Here is a 16,253-nt window from a genome sequence, read left to right on the forward strand (position 1 = left end):
GTTGGTTGAGGACAGGAGGTGAAGGGAGGGCGTCCACGAGACCAGAGAAGGAGAGAGGGATCTGTGAAGGGGTTGTATGTGAGTGGGAGGAGCGAACAAACTAGTGATAAAGTGGTAGTAGTGGCTTTAAGTGGAGGCAGCGGTAGTGACAGTGGTACTGGAAGTAAGACATAATAGAAGGTAGTGTGTAACAGTGCAGCAATAGGGAGAGAAGTCGTGGTAGAGAAGTAGTGGTTGGCATCAGCAGTGGGAATAGTAGTGGTAACAGTGGAGGAGTAGTAGAGAGAAGAGTTGCTAGTCTGTTGCTGTAGAGTAGTGGTAGGTGCGGAGAGGTAGTAGTAGTGACGAGGTGGAGTCGTAGTGCGGGAGAGCAGCAGTAAGTAGAGTAGTAGAATGGTGGTAGTAGTAGTATGTGGAGGAGTAGAGAAGAAAGAAGGTAAGAGGAAGAAATAAGGTAACATCAAAGGGTGGAGGCAAGAAGGCAGATGGAAATATCTGAGGGACAGTAGCGTGGTGGGGAGGTGACCACTGTGAGACACCAGTGTAGAAGAGGGCAAGGTGAGCCTGGGCGTGCATGATGAGTGTCTCTAACCGTGTGGAAGAAGGCACCATACCGAACTACCATAGAACATGACATAGGGCTAAAAAAGGGACAGCTAGAAGGCCTCTATGGAGTCATTTAGCCAACATCTTAAAGAAACCATTGCAGCACTAGTCAAGAGACAGTAAGTGTCACCTTGCAGTAGGACTAACCCCAGTTACGGATGCCTGGGCTAGAGAAGGGGAAAACCGAGGGAAGTAGAGAGAGGAACAGCCCTAGTGCCAAATTTCCCAAAACCCCAGTTAACCCTGAGCTCCCCAACAAAACAGTTTATCTGCCTGTATCGATACTGAATAAACAGACTTGGACTGACAGTCAGGCTAAGAGTGGTTCTTCAAGGTGATGCTTGATCGCACTTGCATTTCCAGATTATTCATGAAAGGTTTAACCAGACCTCAAATGAAAGGGACCTTTTCTGTGATATGTTTTCTCTCCCAACCAGAGGGCCCAGAGATATGAAGATTAATTTAAGAACTCTTTGCCTGTGCATGCCGATAAACAAATTGTGTGAGCTTAATGAGTCAGGAAAATACTTTGATTTTAACTACTGCAAGTGCTTATGTGAAAACCCACTTCATTAAATATAGTGTGCAAAGCTGCCATTCAGCATTGTAAATAATACAATTATAAATATGTTTTGGGGTACTGTCAATATTCTCATTCCTGTCTGGTATCTATAAATTTAAGAACAAACTCAGAATATGTGGTTAACTATTTGCTTGATGATGTGGAATTAATGATTATGATAATTGAAGTATTAAGTAATATGGGTGTTATTACTTTTCTTTCGAAATGCTTGCTAGAGTCACAAAGTAAAATAAGGAACTATTGCTCCTGCAAAGTTTGATGAAGTCACAAGGCACTCAGTAAACCTAACACCATTCTATTCTCAGGCACTATGTATACAGAATACCATTCTCAAACCATCAAAGGAGAACTCATGATGTCTAGGGAATTGGCTCCCGTTTCATAGGTTGGAGCCAACCCTAATGGTTAGGCATCAGCTATGGTAAAATTACAGTCGGATCACCTGCTGTTAAATGTTACAATTGGATACTTTATGTTGTTCCCTGTATGTCTTTGACCAAGCAGAACCTTTGTCAAAGGTTGGTGGGAAAATGAACAGTCTTCTATGTTTTGTCCCTTTGAAAAATGTCCCATAGGATAATATTGGTATAATCACAGGTTTATTACTCATGTCTAGAGCAAAAGAAATGTCCCATGACATAAGGCAGTACTGCAACTACCATAGGGGCATAGAGCATTTGGGTTCACCAGTACCTCAGAAGTTACTATCAACGATGGAGTGGAAACACACATGCTACTGGCTCTGTGTAGCTGCATAGGAAAACAAACCACCATCATCCTGCCGTTTAGCTAATTAAGTATTATCACTTTTGTTAAAACCCTTGCATACACACTCTGTGTCCCGCCACGCCAGAAGCCTGGGTCACAAAAGGTTGCTCACAAAAGCGTGCTGTGCTCCAGGCTTCTTCCACAGTGGCACACAGAGCACCCAAGGTTGAGAGAAGCAGGCAGCCGGAGGCCAGAACCCACATCAGGTAAGTGGGAGAGGGTGTGGGCAGGGACGCAGGGTACCGCGTAGCAGCTTAGGGTTTGGGTGCCCCACAACCCCCAACATTGACTGGGAAATGGCAGCACACAATGGTTGCACCTGTGGAATTGCGCCCTTTTGTGCTGAAATCACAGTTGCGACTTTTGTGTGCGGTCCATAGAGATAGAGCCAACCCTTGAACATACAGCCTGATAGCAGAAGGAGAACATGTACATAATGCTTTGGCAGGGCTTACCCTGCAAGAAAGGACCCCATTGATTAGTTATCAAAGGCGAATCAGAAACAGTTTGCCAGGTGATGCCTGGAAGGGCAATGCACACATATTTATCAAGGACTAAACGGTTTCTGAGCACACTCAGTTCTCCACCTAGTCTGACACCAAGACTGCAATCCCACATCTATGTTCCTATTAACCCCTGTGAAGATACAAAATATAGTGTTGTTGTTGAAGAACTGTAGCTATGCCCTGGCCTACCTTTCGTTCACCTGGTGCCACCCTCCACATGCTGCTTAGGTGGCAGCAGAGATCAAACTCAAGAGGCGAGGATTGAAAGGTGATTTATTAAGCATCTGCCGGATACAGCACAACTGTCATGTCTTCCAAGGTGGTTTTCCTGCTTTTTCTGGGATTTGCAGGATTACTCGGGGTCTCACTTCTCCTGTGATTTCTTTGTAAATGTCGAGCAGCCTCCAATTCCCATGGATTGGGCAGTGTGAGTAATGCAGACCACTGGCTGTTGTCCGCGTGGCCTCTGATGAATTTCGTGCTTTACTCTGCTCCTGGCAACAACAGAAAAGACTAGAGCTCAATTTTATTCTATTGGGACAAGCCTAGTTCTTTCATACACTCCATTCCTGATTATCGCCCCTGTGAGTACTGGGCAAAAACCCTTTCAATGACTCCTCAAGGAAGGGTGGGGCTCTATGACACGACTCTCCCATTCAATATTGCACTAAACCCTGCCTGCTCCTGAGTTTTGGTTTACGATGCAATTTTCCTTTTCTGGAAAACTTTTAGACGTATCCAGTTTGTGGGCTGTATGAGTATGCGAGGGAAGCGAGGTGAAATGCATGGGTATGCAACCAAACATGGACAGAATAGTCTGAGAATCACAGCAGTAGTTAAAGGTTCCAGGGTTGCCAAGGTTTGGGCTGCCTAGTTCCGTGTGGGGAATTCTACGGTTATGAGGTTGCAATATGCTGGGTGTGGGGCTGCTTGGGGAACCCTTTTTTGTGGTGTTTTGTCTGCAGGTGTGGAAGCCAGAGATTGCTGCCTATCAAGAAAGCCCTACAAGGTTTCCATAGACCCACTCAAGCGAGAAAGAGTCAGCAGTGTTACCAGTATCTCCGCTGTGCTGCCTGTATCTTACCTTCAAACTGTCAAAGGGGAATAAAGCATCTAGGGCACATGCATATGTAACACAGGACACATGGGACATTTCAGTATTTACCCTGTCACAGGTGGGGACCACAGAACACACGACATAAGATATGTTTTACATGTTTTCTTAAAGATTTCAAGGGAGTGGGGGTCGGAGAATGTCCTACTTGATGGGGTGAAAACTCAAGGGGGAATGGCGCAATACAAAATGTGCAAGGAAAAGAAACAAGTTTGTGCCGAGGTTCTTAGTCTAAAAGAACCAGCGGTATGAAGACCAGCCCAAATCTAAAATAAAGCAAAGTTCCCAGACGTCCACCTAGGACAGTGTTCAGATAAACTCGTGCCTTAGCGCACTTCTTTCATAAGGCTTGGCTTCCCACCATGGTTGGAGTCATTATCCGGGTGTTGTCTTTGTTTTGGCTGGGATCCTGGAACTATTTGTCTTTAAAAAGGGCAAGCCTATGGCCTTATACAACTAACTTGTTAAGACTCAAAGGATCACCCCTTTGTCCTAGGGATGAGCAGAAGAGTGAGAGCCCCTCTACTGAAAACTAACACAAACAAATAACCTGTTCTATGGATAAGTTCCCACTCACGAGGGACTACTACCACATTTTAGCTAACTATACCTTTCACAGAGGAGAAATATCCCTTTGCATAGGTGGGTGGTCCCATCCACCTGAGCTGTCAAGCTCCGAGATGCTAGGCAACTCTGCTCTCAACAGGATTACCAACATCAACCTGTGAGAGGGTCTGTGACCATGTCCCTGCCAGGAGGGGTATGCAGCCTACCAGGGCGTATGCGCTCCTGAAAGTCCCTGAAGACACTGAAGGTACGACCTTTGTCAGAGTGTGGGTGACTCTGGCTATAGGTCTTGGGAGTGGACTTAATTGACCGGGACTTTGCTGTTTGGGAGCTGTTTTTCTTTTTTTTTTTTTAATCAATCGCCTCATCCGCAGATGAATGAAAAAGTCCCCCCATCGAATGGCAGGTCGAGAATGCGTTCATGCACGTCACGGTTAAACTCAGTTGCCTTTAGCCAAGGTGTCCTCCTCATGTCAGTGGCAACACAAATAGCCCTACCTGCGGGGTCTATAAATCCCACCCTCGACTCCATATCATCCTGGGCCACTATCTTCGCCTCTGCCAGCCAGGCCTTAAATCTTGCCTGACTCTGTGCTGGAAGCTCAGGAAGGAAGTCTGCTTTCTCACGCCAAAGTTATTGGTTAACCGCGGCAAGCATGGCGTCAGCATTGGCATGTCGCAGGTGGAGCGTAGCATTGGAATAGATCATCTTCCCATAGGCCTCCAGGAGCTTTTCATCCTTTCCTAGGAGATCCGACATAGGGGCAGATGTAGAGGCTTGTGGCTTAGAATACATAGAGGCTACCGCGATAACTGTGGAATGAGACTGCGGGTGCACAGACAGCACATGGGCATCCCCCTCCGCCTGCCTATATTTGACATCTAGGTGCTTATTAGTTGGTTGTGTGGAATGCTGCTTTACCTAGACTTTCTTAGCCAATGCTTCGACATCCTTCTGCTGAGGGATGCCGGTATTTGTGGTTGAGCGGGTGGTCCGCACCTCTGCCAGTACCCCCGCCTCTGGACCTGTGGCTGCGGGATGCCCAGATACTCTGCGACGCCAGACAACCTCTCATGGAAGGCCCTAGCTGAGGAGGAAGCCTCTTGGTCCTCATCATCGTCGTCCGTGTTCACCGCTGTGTCCTGCAAGTCAGGAGCTGCTGGTGGAGTGCTGGAGGGTGCGGCACTGACTAGCAGTTCCTGTGTTTGCGGTGGGGGCAAAACCACTATGATGATATGCACCTGGGGGGTGCGGGAACCTGGGCCTGCACAGGTACCAGTGTCTGGACCAAGACAGGAGGTTGAGGCGGGACAGAAGGAAGCATATCTTGGATTACTCCACTGCATATGGGGCCCATTTGAGGTGACCTCAAGAGGGTGAGGGACTTCTCTAAGAGCCTGTCCTTGCACACTGGTGAGGAGCTTACTTGTGTGGGAGCAAGTCCTTGGTCCTTTACCTGTTGCTGTACTCTCGCCACACCTTGCCTGTAGCTAGGGTCTAAGTATCACTACTGCGCTGATGCTGTTTGGTATGAGGTGGACCAGGTAACTAACAATGACCAATTCCACCTTGACGTACGTTCTGATGCCTGCGCGCTGGAAAAGGAAGGCCCTAGAAAAGCTGACATTTTGGCTGGCCGGGCAGCCATTTTATCCTGTTCTTGTCATGATCTTTGCTTCCAAATGATCAGGACTTGCCCGACTCCCTTGGAAGCAGACCCATAATCCCGGTTCCGAGTGCCAGCCAGTCCCAATTGGGACCTTTTGGACCCTGTCCTGGCGCCAGTGGCACCAGGCTCATAAAGATGCCCAGTCCCAGCGCTGGAAGCGCCGGGCTCATAATGCTTGGGTGGACTTACCTGCAGCAGACTATGCTGCTTACTTACCTGCCAGTTGAGCCCCTGATCCTCTTCTGTTTGGGACTACTTTTCCTGTTGGGTGGGGCAGGAGCCACTCCCTAGGTTCAGAACACTGGAACTCTTCTGGAAAGCAGGAACTCTTTTCTTACCTAGGCGAGGCTATGGAAGGAGACACCTAAGCACTACAGGATGCTATTTAAACCACACCCGATGGATGAATCTTGCTTTGCGTTATTCTGCATTCTCTGCAGCAGAACGCTCATCGTGTCTTCTGCTTCTGATCCTGGGACTAATGGAACAAAAGCTTACCATCCTGAAATCCAGTCTTCAGCAGCACCTGTAAAGACAAAGAAAGAACAGGTTAGCACTACGGTCTTCAGTGGCAGCGCATCTCTTACCTGGTCCATCGGCTGTCACCAACGCCTCGCGCTGCATTCCGGCATCTGAAAGACAAAGGCTTACCTACTCATCGCATGCTCCGGAGGTCTTCGCACTGCATTCCGGCATCTGAAAGACAAAAGCTTACCAGCTCTTCGCACGCTCCGGAGGCCTTCGGCGCTGCATCCCGCATCTGAAAGACAAAAGAAGGTGCGTTTAAAGACATTGGGCAACCTTATTGCTCACGTGCCCTTACTCCTTCCCACACCGAATCCAGTGGGTATTCCAGCACCCTTCAGCTTCTCTAAAGCTCCGAACTTGTACCTGCAAGATAAAAGGGACAGTTAGTGCGCATCGTGAAGCAGGCTACCAGCGCTTACTTACGTGCTTCCAGGCGCTTCTATTCCTCACGCGGGTTCGATCCTCAACTCTCATCAGCCCGCCATCCGCCATCGCCGGAACCCTGCAAAACAAGAGATATCATTACAAAAGACTTTTAAGACATTTGAAGTGCCCAGAACTTACCGTTCGTGCAGTTAACGACGGATAGCAGTCCTCTGAGGTCAAGAGGCCTGCACCCTTATCCAGTGAAGAAACTGGTTACGGCACCCTGCCCCGAGGCAGATGGAGAGCTCGGTGTTCACTTACCTAAGGTGAGGGCGTTAACCTTTGGGGTTCTACAGGAGAAGAGAAAGGGAAGTGGAGAGAGGCACCCAATAACCCCAGTTCATTAATCCCATATTTTCTGTCTGCAGACATCTTACTCTTCGAGTCAGACATACAGTGCACAGAGGTCCAGCCCAAAGAGCCAACCGTGTGTTACACATCACCTTTGAAGATACGGTATTCACCCAGTCAAGACCGGCGCCTCTGTGGGAATCAGGTGAGCGTTACAGAACGCAAAGCCTACCGCAAAACTCCCACCCAGGCGCTATGGAAACCTCGGATACCAACCAGCTAGCCCAATTACTTGGGGAACTAAGAGCAGAAGTGCATGCAGCCCGTCAGGAAACGAATGCACTAAGAAGGGAGCTGATTATTTCCAAGGAGCAAACAGACAATCTCGCTAGACAATTGCTACAGTCACAAGCCGGACAAACTCCGTTACCCGCATCAGGGGCAAATCTTCCTTCAACATCCTCTACGAACCCAGTGCAGATCAACCTGCCTGGGAATGTACCTCTGGCTCCGCCCGAACGATTTTCTGGTGACCCAAAGAGGTTTGCAGTATTTATTAATCAGTGCCGGTTGCACTTCTTATGCCGGCCACCAGCCTTTCCAACTGATCAAGCTAAGGTAGCTTTCGTGCTTTCGTACCTTAGTGGCAATGCGGCAGACTGGTCGATCCCTCTAGTTAATCAAGATGATCCGGTTCTCCATGATTTTCAAGCTTTTCAGCTCAGTATGGAAAAACTGTTTGCAAGACATTCACAGGGGCAGGCCTTGGACAATGAGCTCCTCTCATTGCGACAGGGTAATCAAGACCTTTTGGCTTATATTGCATCTTTCAACAGACTGATAGTGGAAACTCGATGGCCTGAGGACAAAAGGATTACGCTGTTATATAGAGGTCTACGTGGAGAGCTCAAAGATGTGTAAGCCCAAGTAGTGAATCCCCCGCAAGACTGTTCGGACTATATTGACTTAGTCGTTCAAATGGACCACAGACTGCAGAACAGGAAGGCCGATCGTTCAAAGTTTGATGCTCGAGTATTTTCCAAACCACCAACTCCTACCAAAGGAGTAGACTCCGGGGAACCCATGCAAATAGGGGGCCTGAAAGGACCACTAACACAAAAGGAGCGGGAAAGGAGAAAACAGCTGCAATTATGCCTCTATTGCGGAAACTCGGGTCACTTTCTTCGAGACTGTCCGGTGAAACCAGCCAAGAAGGCAGTAGGAGCTGCAGTTACCAGGGTCACAAACTCCGAGCAGGGAAACGACCTCGCCCGACAAGAATAGAGGTCCTCTTGCCGAGCGTTAAAACCAGTTCCGTGACCTCGCATTTCATGATACCTATGGTCCTCATTAGCCCTGAACATCCGGATCGATTACATGCGATTGAAACTTACGTCGACAGCGGTGCCATCGGCAATTATGTGGATCATGAAATGGTTTTGAGGATGAATCTGACTCTTTGTCCAAAGGCTGTAAAGGACGTCATTACTACGGTGGATGGTACGGAGATAGCCTCCGGACCAGTAATGCATACCACCCAAGAAGTGACGCTAGTAAGTCAAGATGGACACCATGAGAAGATCGTGTTCGATGTGATCAAGGCCCCTCAGTTCCAGATTATTCTAGGAATTCCTTGGTTAGAGAAGCACAATCCTCAGATCGATTGGCGAGCAAGAATGGTTCAGTTTCCAGAATGTGTCTCTACTTGTCACCCTCGACCTGGTGTTGCACTGGCAGCAATTTCCTCGGAGGCTCCCCAGTTACCTCCTGAATACCTAGAATTCCAAGATGTTTTCCGGAAGGATCAGGCTAACTCTCTACCTCCTCATAGGTCTTATGACTGCCAGATAGACCTGATACCTGGATCTACTCCTCCTTGTAGTAGAATTTATGCCCTCACCGAGCCTGAGAATCTTCACCTCCGAAAATACCTGGATCAATACCTAGCGAATGGGTTTATTCGTCCTTGCAAGTCCCTTGCTTCCTCAGCTTTGTTCTTCGTTCCAAAAAAAGAAGGGGACCTTAGAACTTGTATAGATTATCGTGCCCTGAACCAGATCACTGTTAAGAATAGATATCTGTTACCTTTGATCCCTGAACTCCTGGACCAAGTCAGAAAAGCATGCATATATACAAAGCTGGATCTTAGAGGAGCCTACCACTTGGTACGAGTAAAAGAGGGCGATGAATGGAAGACGGCCTTCCGCACCAAGTATGGGCTATTCGAATATCAGGTCATGCCCTTCGGACTTTGCAATGCCCCGGCCGCCTTTCAATATTTTATGAACAATGTCCTAAGAGAGCTCATAGATGTGTGTGTTGTTGTTTACATTGACGACATCCTCGTTTATTCTTCATCGGAAACTGAACATCGGAAACACGTGAAAATGGTCCTCGAGAGATTGCGTCAACACAAACTTTTCGCTAAGTTGGAAAAATGTGTTTTCAACGTGACTGAAGTTGAATTCTTGGGATTCATATTATCACCTAGCGGAGTGCGTATGGATTCAAAGAAGGTCGATGCAATTCTCAAATGGCCATCGCCATCCTCCGTAAAAGGTGTTCAAAGCATGTTAGGATTCGCTAACTTTTACCGCAGGTTTATCCCCGAATTCTCTCGAATAGTCCAGCCCATCACCGCCTTGTTAAAGAAAAACAAACGTTTTGAATGGTCTACCGAGGCGGAACAAGCTTTCCAGAATTTGAAGACTAGATTTATCTCTGCACCGATCTTAAAACATCCTCGCCCAGAACTCCCCTACATCGTTGAAACTGATGCGTCAAGCCTTGCCATGGGGGCAGTTCTATCACAAAAGGACCCAGTAACCAATCAGTTGCATCCCGTGGCATTTTGGTCCCGCAAATTCTCGCCTCCTGAAATCAATTACACTATTACTGATAAGGAACTTCTAGCTATCAAGTCCGCCTTTAAGGCTTGGCGGCATTATCTTCTGGGGGCCAGACACACCGTTACTGTGATTACAGATCACCGAAACCTGCAATATTTGAAAACCGCAAAAGCTCAATCCTCTAGGCAACTCCGTTGGGCACTATTCTTTGCCAAGTTTGACTTCATAATTACCTATCGACCTGGTACAAAAAACGGTAAAGCTGATGCCCTTTCTCGAATGGGAGTGGAAGAACATTTTATCAATCCTAAACCTGTACCTATCATTCCCGAACAAAGAATTCTAGGTGTAATCGCCACACAATCAATAGAGGAAGTTAAGGATAAAGCCAGGCTACTGGTAACTCCAGCAGACATACAGAATTGGCATCTGCAGGAAAAGGACTTTACGGTGAAGGACAACCTATTATATTTCCAAGAACGGTTATACCTGCCCAGCACAGATTTACAGAAAAAGGTAATCTCTTGTTATCATGATTCTTTAATGGAAGGACATCCCAGTATGACCAAGACCTCGGAAAAGATCAAGCGCTACTTCTGGTGGTCGTCTTGGAAAAAAGATATCAGAGACTTTATAATGTCCTGTGGAGTATGCACCCAAAACAAGAGTCAAAAGGAAAAACCAGCCGGCCTCTTACGCCCTATTGACATCCCACCTCGCCCTTGGCATACGCTTTCTATGGACTTCATCACCGATCTACCTCCATGCTCCGGATACAATACGATCCTAGTAATCGTGGACCTATTCTCCAAGATGGCGCATTTCATTCCACTCAAAGGCTTACCAACAGCAACAACTCTGGCCCGAGAATTCCTCGAAAACATCGTCTGACTGCATGGTTTTCCTTCGGTTCTCATTTCGGATCGAGGTAGTCAATTTATTTCTCATTTTTGGCGAAGTTGCTGTCGGTCGGCTCAAATTGATGTGAGACTTTCGACCAGCCATCACCCTCAAACCGACGGACAAACCGAGAGGACCAATCAAACTCTGGAACAGTATTTGCGCTGCATGCTACAAAAAACTGAAAAAACTTGGAAAGATATCCTTTGGATAGCCGAATATGCCTACAATAACTCTGTCCACTCGGGAACTGGGAAGACCCCGTTTTTTCTTTTATACGGTAGTCACCCTCGAACCTCGGAGTTGGATCCACTCCAAGATCTTGGAACACCAGCAGTAGACCACCTGCATTCTACAATCACCCAAGCCTTTAAGGAAGCCGTTTCTCACCTTCAAAGGGCTAAAGAACAATACAAGAAAGGAGCAGACCAACATCAGAAGGAAGCCCCCCAATATCAAGTAGGAGATCAAGTCTGGTTATCCACCAAATATCTACCTCTAAAAGGACCACGCACATTCAACCCAAGATACCTTGGTCCCTATTCCATCACTACCATAGTAAATCCAGTAGCGGTCAAGTTGGACTTGCCCCCTCACATGAAGATACATCCGGTCTTCCACGTCTCTCTATTAAAACCCGTGCAACCTCAAACCCGACTAACTAAATCTCCAAAACCTATTCTAATTGATGGAGAACTCGAGTTTGAAGTCAAAAGCATCCTGGATTCCAAGATCTCCAAATCTAAACTATTTTACCTGATTGACTGGAAAGGCTGCGGTCCCCAAGAAAGATCCTGGGAACCTGCAGAATATGTCCACGCCCCTCTTCTAATCAAAAGATTTCATTGAACATTTCCTAACAAGCCCAAACCCCCGGAGAAGCCCGGTTTGGGAGGGGCCTTGAGGGGGGGGGGTGCTGTCATGATCTCTGCTTCCAAAAGATCAGGACTTGCCCGACTCCCTTGGAAGCAGACCCATAACCCCGGTTCCGAGTGCCAGCCAGTCCCAATTGGGACCTTTTGGACCCGGTCCTGGCGCCAGTGGCACCAGGCTCATAAAGATGCCCAGTCCCAGCGCTGGAAGCGCCGGGCTCATAATGCTTGGGTGGACTTACCTGCAGCAGACCATGCTGCTTACTTGCCTGCCAGTTGAGCCCCTGATCCTCTTCTGTTTGGGACTACTTTTCCTGTTGGGTGGGGCAGGAGCCACTCCCTAGGTTCAGAACACTGGAACTCTTCTGGAAAGCAGGAACTCTTTTCTTACCTAGGCGAGGCTGTGGAAGGAGACACCTAAGCACTACAGGAGGCTATTTAAACCACACCCGATGGATGAATCTTGCTTTGCGTTATTCTGTATTCTCTGCAGCAGAACGCTCATCGTGTCTTCTGCTTCTGATCCTGGGCCTAATGGAACAAAGGCTTACCATCCTGGAATCCAGTCTTCAGCAGCACCTGTAAAGACAAAGAAAGAACAGGTTAGCACTACGTTCTTCAGTGGCAGCGCATCTCTTACCTGGTCCATCGGCTGTCACCAACGCCTCGCGCTGCATTCCGGCATCTGAAAGACAAAGGCTTACCTAACTCTTTGCATGCTCCGGAGGTCTTCGCACTGCATTCCGGCATCTGAAAGACAAAAGCTTACCAGCTCTTCGCACGCTCCGGAGGCCTTCGGCGCTGCATCCCGCATCTGAAAGACAAAAGAAGGTACGTTTAAAGACATTGGGCAACCTTATTACTCACGTGCCCTTACTCCTTCCCACGCCGAATCCAGTGAGTATTCCAGCACCCTTCAGCTTCTCTAAAGCTCCAAACTTGTACCTGCAAGATAAAAGGGACAGTTAGTGCGCATTGTGAAGCAGGCTACAAGCGCTTACTTACGTGCTTCCAGGCGCTTCTATTCCTCACGCGGGTTCGATCCTCAACTCTCATCAGCCCGCCATCCGCCATCGCCGGAACCCTGCAAAACAAGAGATATCATTACAAAAGACTTTTAAGACATTTGAAGTGCCCAGAACTTACCGTTCGTGCAGTTAACGACGGATAGCAGTCCTCTGAGGTCAAGAGGCCTGCACCCTTATCCAGTGAAGAAACTGGTTACGGCACCCTGCCCCGAGGCAGATGGAGAGCTCGGCGTTCACTTACCTAAGGTGAGGGCGTTAACCTTTGGGGTTCTACAGGAGAAGAGAAAGGGAAGTGGAGAGAGGCACCCAATAACCCCAGTTCATTAATCCCATATTTTCTGTCTGCAGACATCTTACTCTTCGAGTCAGACATACAGTGCACAGAGGTCCAGCCCAAAGAGCCAACCGTGTGTTACACATCACCTTTGAAGATACGGTATTCACCCAGTCAAGACCGGCGCCTCTGCGGGAATCAGGTGAGCGTTACAGTTCTGAACCGAGTGCCTGTTGCGTGACGACTGTTCTACTGGGACCAGTCTCCGCCTGTATGCTTGATTGCGAAGGCTCGAACCTTCCTTGCACCTCAGGTAGGTTACCTGGGAGGCGGAGTGCCCTAGGCCATGACGCCAGTAGTGCTGGTACTGCATTCAGGTGCCCCTTCGGAAACAAGCCCTGTGTCAGAGCAAAGCCCCTCAGGGAGATCCCCCAGTACTAGAGCCTTGCGGCCCCTCAACAGTGGGACCGGGAGGGTCCCTGTACCCCTCAGCCGGCTGGCTGGTAGCTCTCGGAACCTTGTTCCCTTTGCTGGTCGTAGGACCTGGAAGGCCCCTCCCACTTGGGCGCCTCCCAGGGAAGGAGTCGCCCTTGCGGGGTGCAGAACAGGTCCCCTACCTTTGGCTTGGTCTTCCTCCTGGCGTACTCCTTGAGGTTCTCTGGTGGTGATTCTGAAAATAGTTCCCTCCACCGGGCCAAGGGGTTCTTTAAAGAACACGGGGTGAGTGCATTGCACGCTGAGCAGCCGTCCCAGCCATGGTCTGGGCCAAGGCACCTGAGGCAGAGCACGTGTGCGTCCAACGTGGGGAAGGAACTTTTGCAGGCCGGACACCTGCTGAAACCCGCCGCCATCGACATGCGCCGGGGAGGAGCATGGTACCAGAGAACAGAGTACTTTTAATTCTGAAGAATTGACTATGGAAAAAACGAGGGAAAGAAATATCCCGGGGAATCAACTCGGAAAAGAGGACTGGGGAGTGGCACCGGTAGGCAGAGTAATGGGGAGCGCATTCTCCCAGGGCCGCGCCCCTACGCGCCTCTAAATTTAAAGGGAAAGGACATTTTTTCTGGTGAATAAGGTTCTGTTTCCCATCCTTAGGGAAGGATGCCCCATACAGTATGGAGGAAAGGGACGGGACGTAAGAGTATGATGGTCAAGATACATAGCAACTGGAGTGTAAACGATACGTTCTAGTACTTTAGATAGGAAGAGAAGAAGAGAGATAGGGCAGCAATTGAACAGAAGAGTAGGATCCACAGTAGTCTTTTTTGAGATAGAGAGAATTCAGCATGTTTAAAGTCAGTGCGAAAAATAGAGGTAGAAATCGACAAGTTGAAAACGGAAGTCAAGAAAGGGATACGTTGGAGAAAATCCAGAGGAACAAGAGAAGGTAGAGCGTCAAATGGGGATACATCGGATAGACACAGGAGATGAAGAGATCAGTATCAGCATTCAGTAAGGGACAAAACGGAAGGGAAACTGAAAGATGGTGGAGATAAAGGGGAACTAGATGACACGTAGGAAGAGGAAGAGAAAGAAAAAGAAGAGCAAAGCTGAGCGCTTTGCTGGAAAAGAAGTTAGCAAAAAAAGATGAGATTAAGGAGTTGGAATAAACAACAAGGGTAAGGAGAGGGAAAGAGGGGGCGCAAAGAGAAATACTGATTTTTATCAACTAAGAGAAGCATCATAACTATTGTGCAATGCAGAGAGTGAGTTCAGGTAGAAGAAGAGAGTGAGACTTTGCTCAACAACACTCTGCAAGTTGGAAAGAGGACCTCAGGGAAAGAAGATCAGGAGTGAATCAAGGCTCAGATGGTTAATGAGAATGGTAGAAAGATTGGATTAAGGAGTGAGAAGAGAGTCGAGAATAGAAAGGCCAGAATTAAGATGAGATATCGTCAACCAAAAGAAAAGTGAATTCCGGAAGAGGATGGGGGAATCAAACAAAGTCGAGATGTGTCTCGAAGTATCAAAGGATTTGAGAGTTAACCAAAAAAGTTGGGCAAAGAAGAAGGGGTGATTGACAGAAAAGTATGAGAGAAATAAAAAGTATAGGATCATCAGAAGAGTGGCCAGGGGTACCTAGGACAGAGGAATCAAAAGGGAAACAGAAAAGCCCAGGTCAACAGAGGAACCAGAGGAATGAGAGGGGATAGAAGGAAACTGACTAAGATGATCAGGCTCAAGGAAGGGAAGGAGAGCAGAGGACGCATGTGTCGTAGACCGATGGAGTTTAAAGACCCCAAGAAGGTAAAAAGGACAGTCAGAAGGAAAAATGGAAGACAGCATAGGCAGTGATTTCTCCATATCCAATTTCAGATTGGCCTTCAACGAGAGGCAAGATTATGCTGCCTGAAGGAGACACAGATGGGAGGTGAAGTTGAATTAAACCCTACCAAAACATCAGTGGGAAATTGAATGGTATCAGATGAAGGGAGTCTCCATAAATTAAACTTACACCACTTGTGAAAGAAAACTACACAAAATGTACATAGATAGTGAAAGATGGCTTGACCTAGATGTTGCTCTACTTGCCATCTGAGCTCTCCCAACACATGATTTTAGGTCTGAGGTGCATCATGACACAACAACAATCACTGATGTGGAGACTATGCAAGGGAAAACATTGAGGTAGTTTCATTGTCTAGCATTTCTAAATGGTAAGGAGGAGAACACCCAAGCCCGGGAGGTTGGGTCACCTCCAAGACCCAAGCAGTTTTTCTCAGATATATTTATTTCTTTTATTTATTTATTTTATAATAAACTTTTATAATTTATAATGATAGTATGCCAAAGACATACTTTGAACTGATAATACATTCAACAAGATGCAAGGACATGTGCAAGGACTTTTCATCATACTTCTTGAACAATGAAGTTCACTTTTTACAGTGATGAGTCCTAGTTGGTACCACTTCCAGCTGCCATCATATCATTCACAAAGCTGTACTATCTAAATAACATCTTTTTGAATGTCACCAACGGATATATGATGAGGTCATATTTTTCACTACTAGAGGAAGGCTTGGAGCCACCTGGTCCAAGCAGCGACTCTAGGAGTTAATATCAAGAGATCGCCAAAATCTCCCCTGAACTGCTACTCGGGGGAAAAAAACCCTGAAAAAAGAAAGGAAAAAACAAAAGATGGAAATGACTGCAGATTTGCTTAGCAGGTGATTTTTTATTTTGATCGGCACAAAGGCGTGGGTCCAAGCATGAAACGTATTTGTAGAAGTAGCTTATGCCGGCTATACAAACTCCGGCATTAAAT

General features: G+C 47.5%; 1 protein-coding gene across 2 annotated transcripts in view; it reads right to left on the bottom strand.

Moving 5' to 3' along the window:
• RPGRIP1L (RPGRIP1 like) overlaps positions 1 to 16,253 on the bottom strand; it is a 1,574,704-nt gene that overhangs the window by 148,615 nt on the left and 1,409,836 nt on the right. Inside the window, exon 24 of one of the 2 annotated variants that reach the window (XM_069639577.1) lies at positions 2,720 to 2,957. The exons of the other annotated variant lie outside the window; for it this stretch is intronic. Within the exon in view, the coding sequence (XP_069495678.1) occupies positions 2,769 to 2,957 (189 nt within the window). The 3' untranslated portion in view covers positions 2,720 to 2,768. Of the gene's footprint in view, positions 1 to 2,719; positions 2,958 to 16,253 lie in introns of those variants that run through there. 2 annotated transcript variants of the gene reach the window in all.

The sequence above is a fragment of the Ambystoma mexicanum genome, chromosome 1q (assembly GCF_040938575.1).
Source record: "Ambystoma mexicanum isolate Mex_15411 chromosome 1q, UKY_AmexF1_1, whole genome shotgun sequence".
NCBI lineage: Eukaryota > Metazoa > Chordata > Amphibia > Caudata > Ambystomatidae > Ambystoma > Ambystoma mexicanum.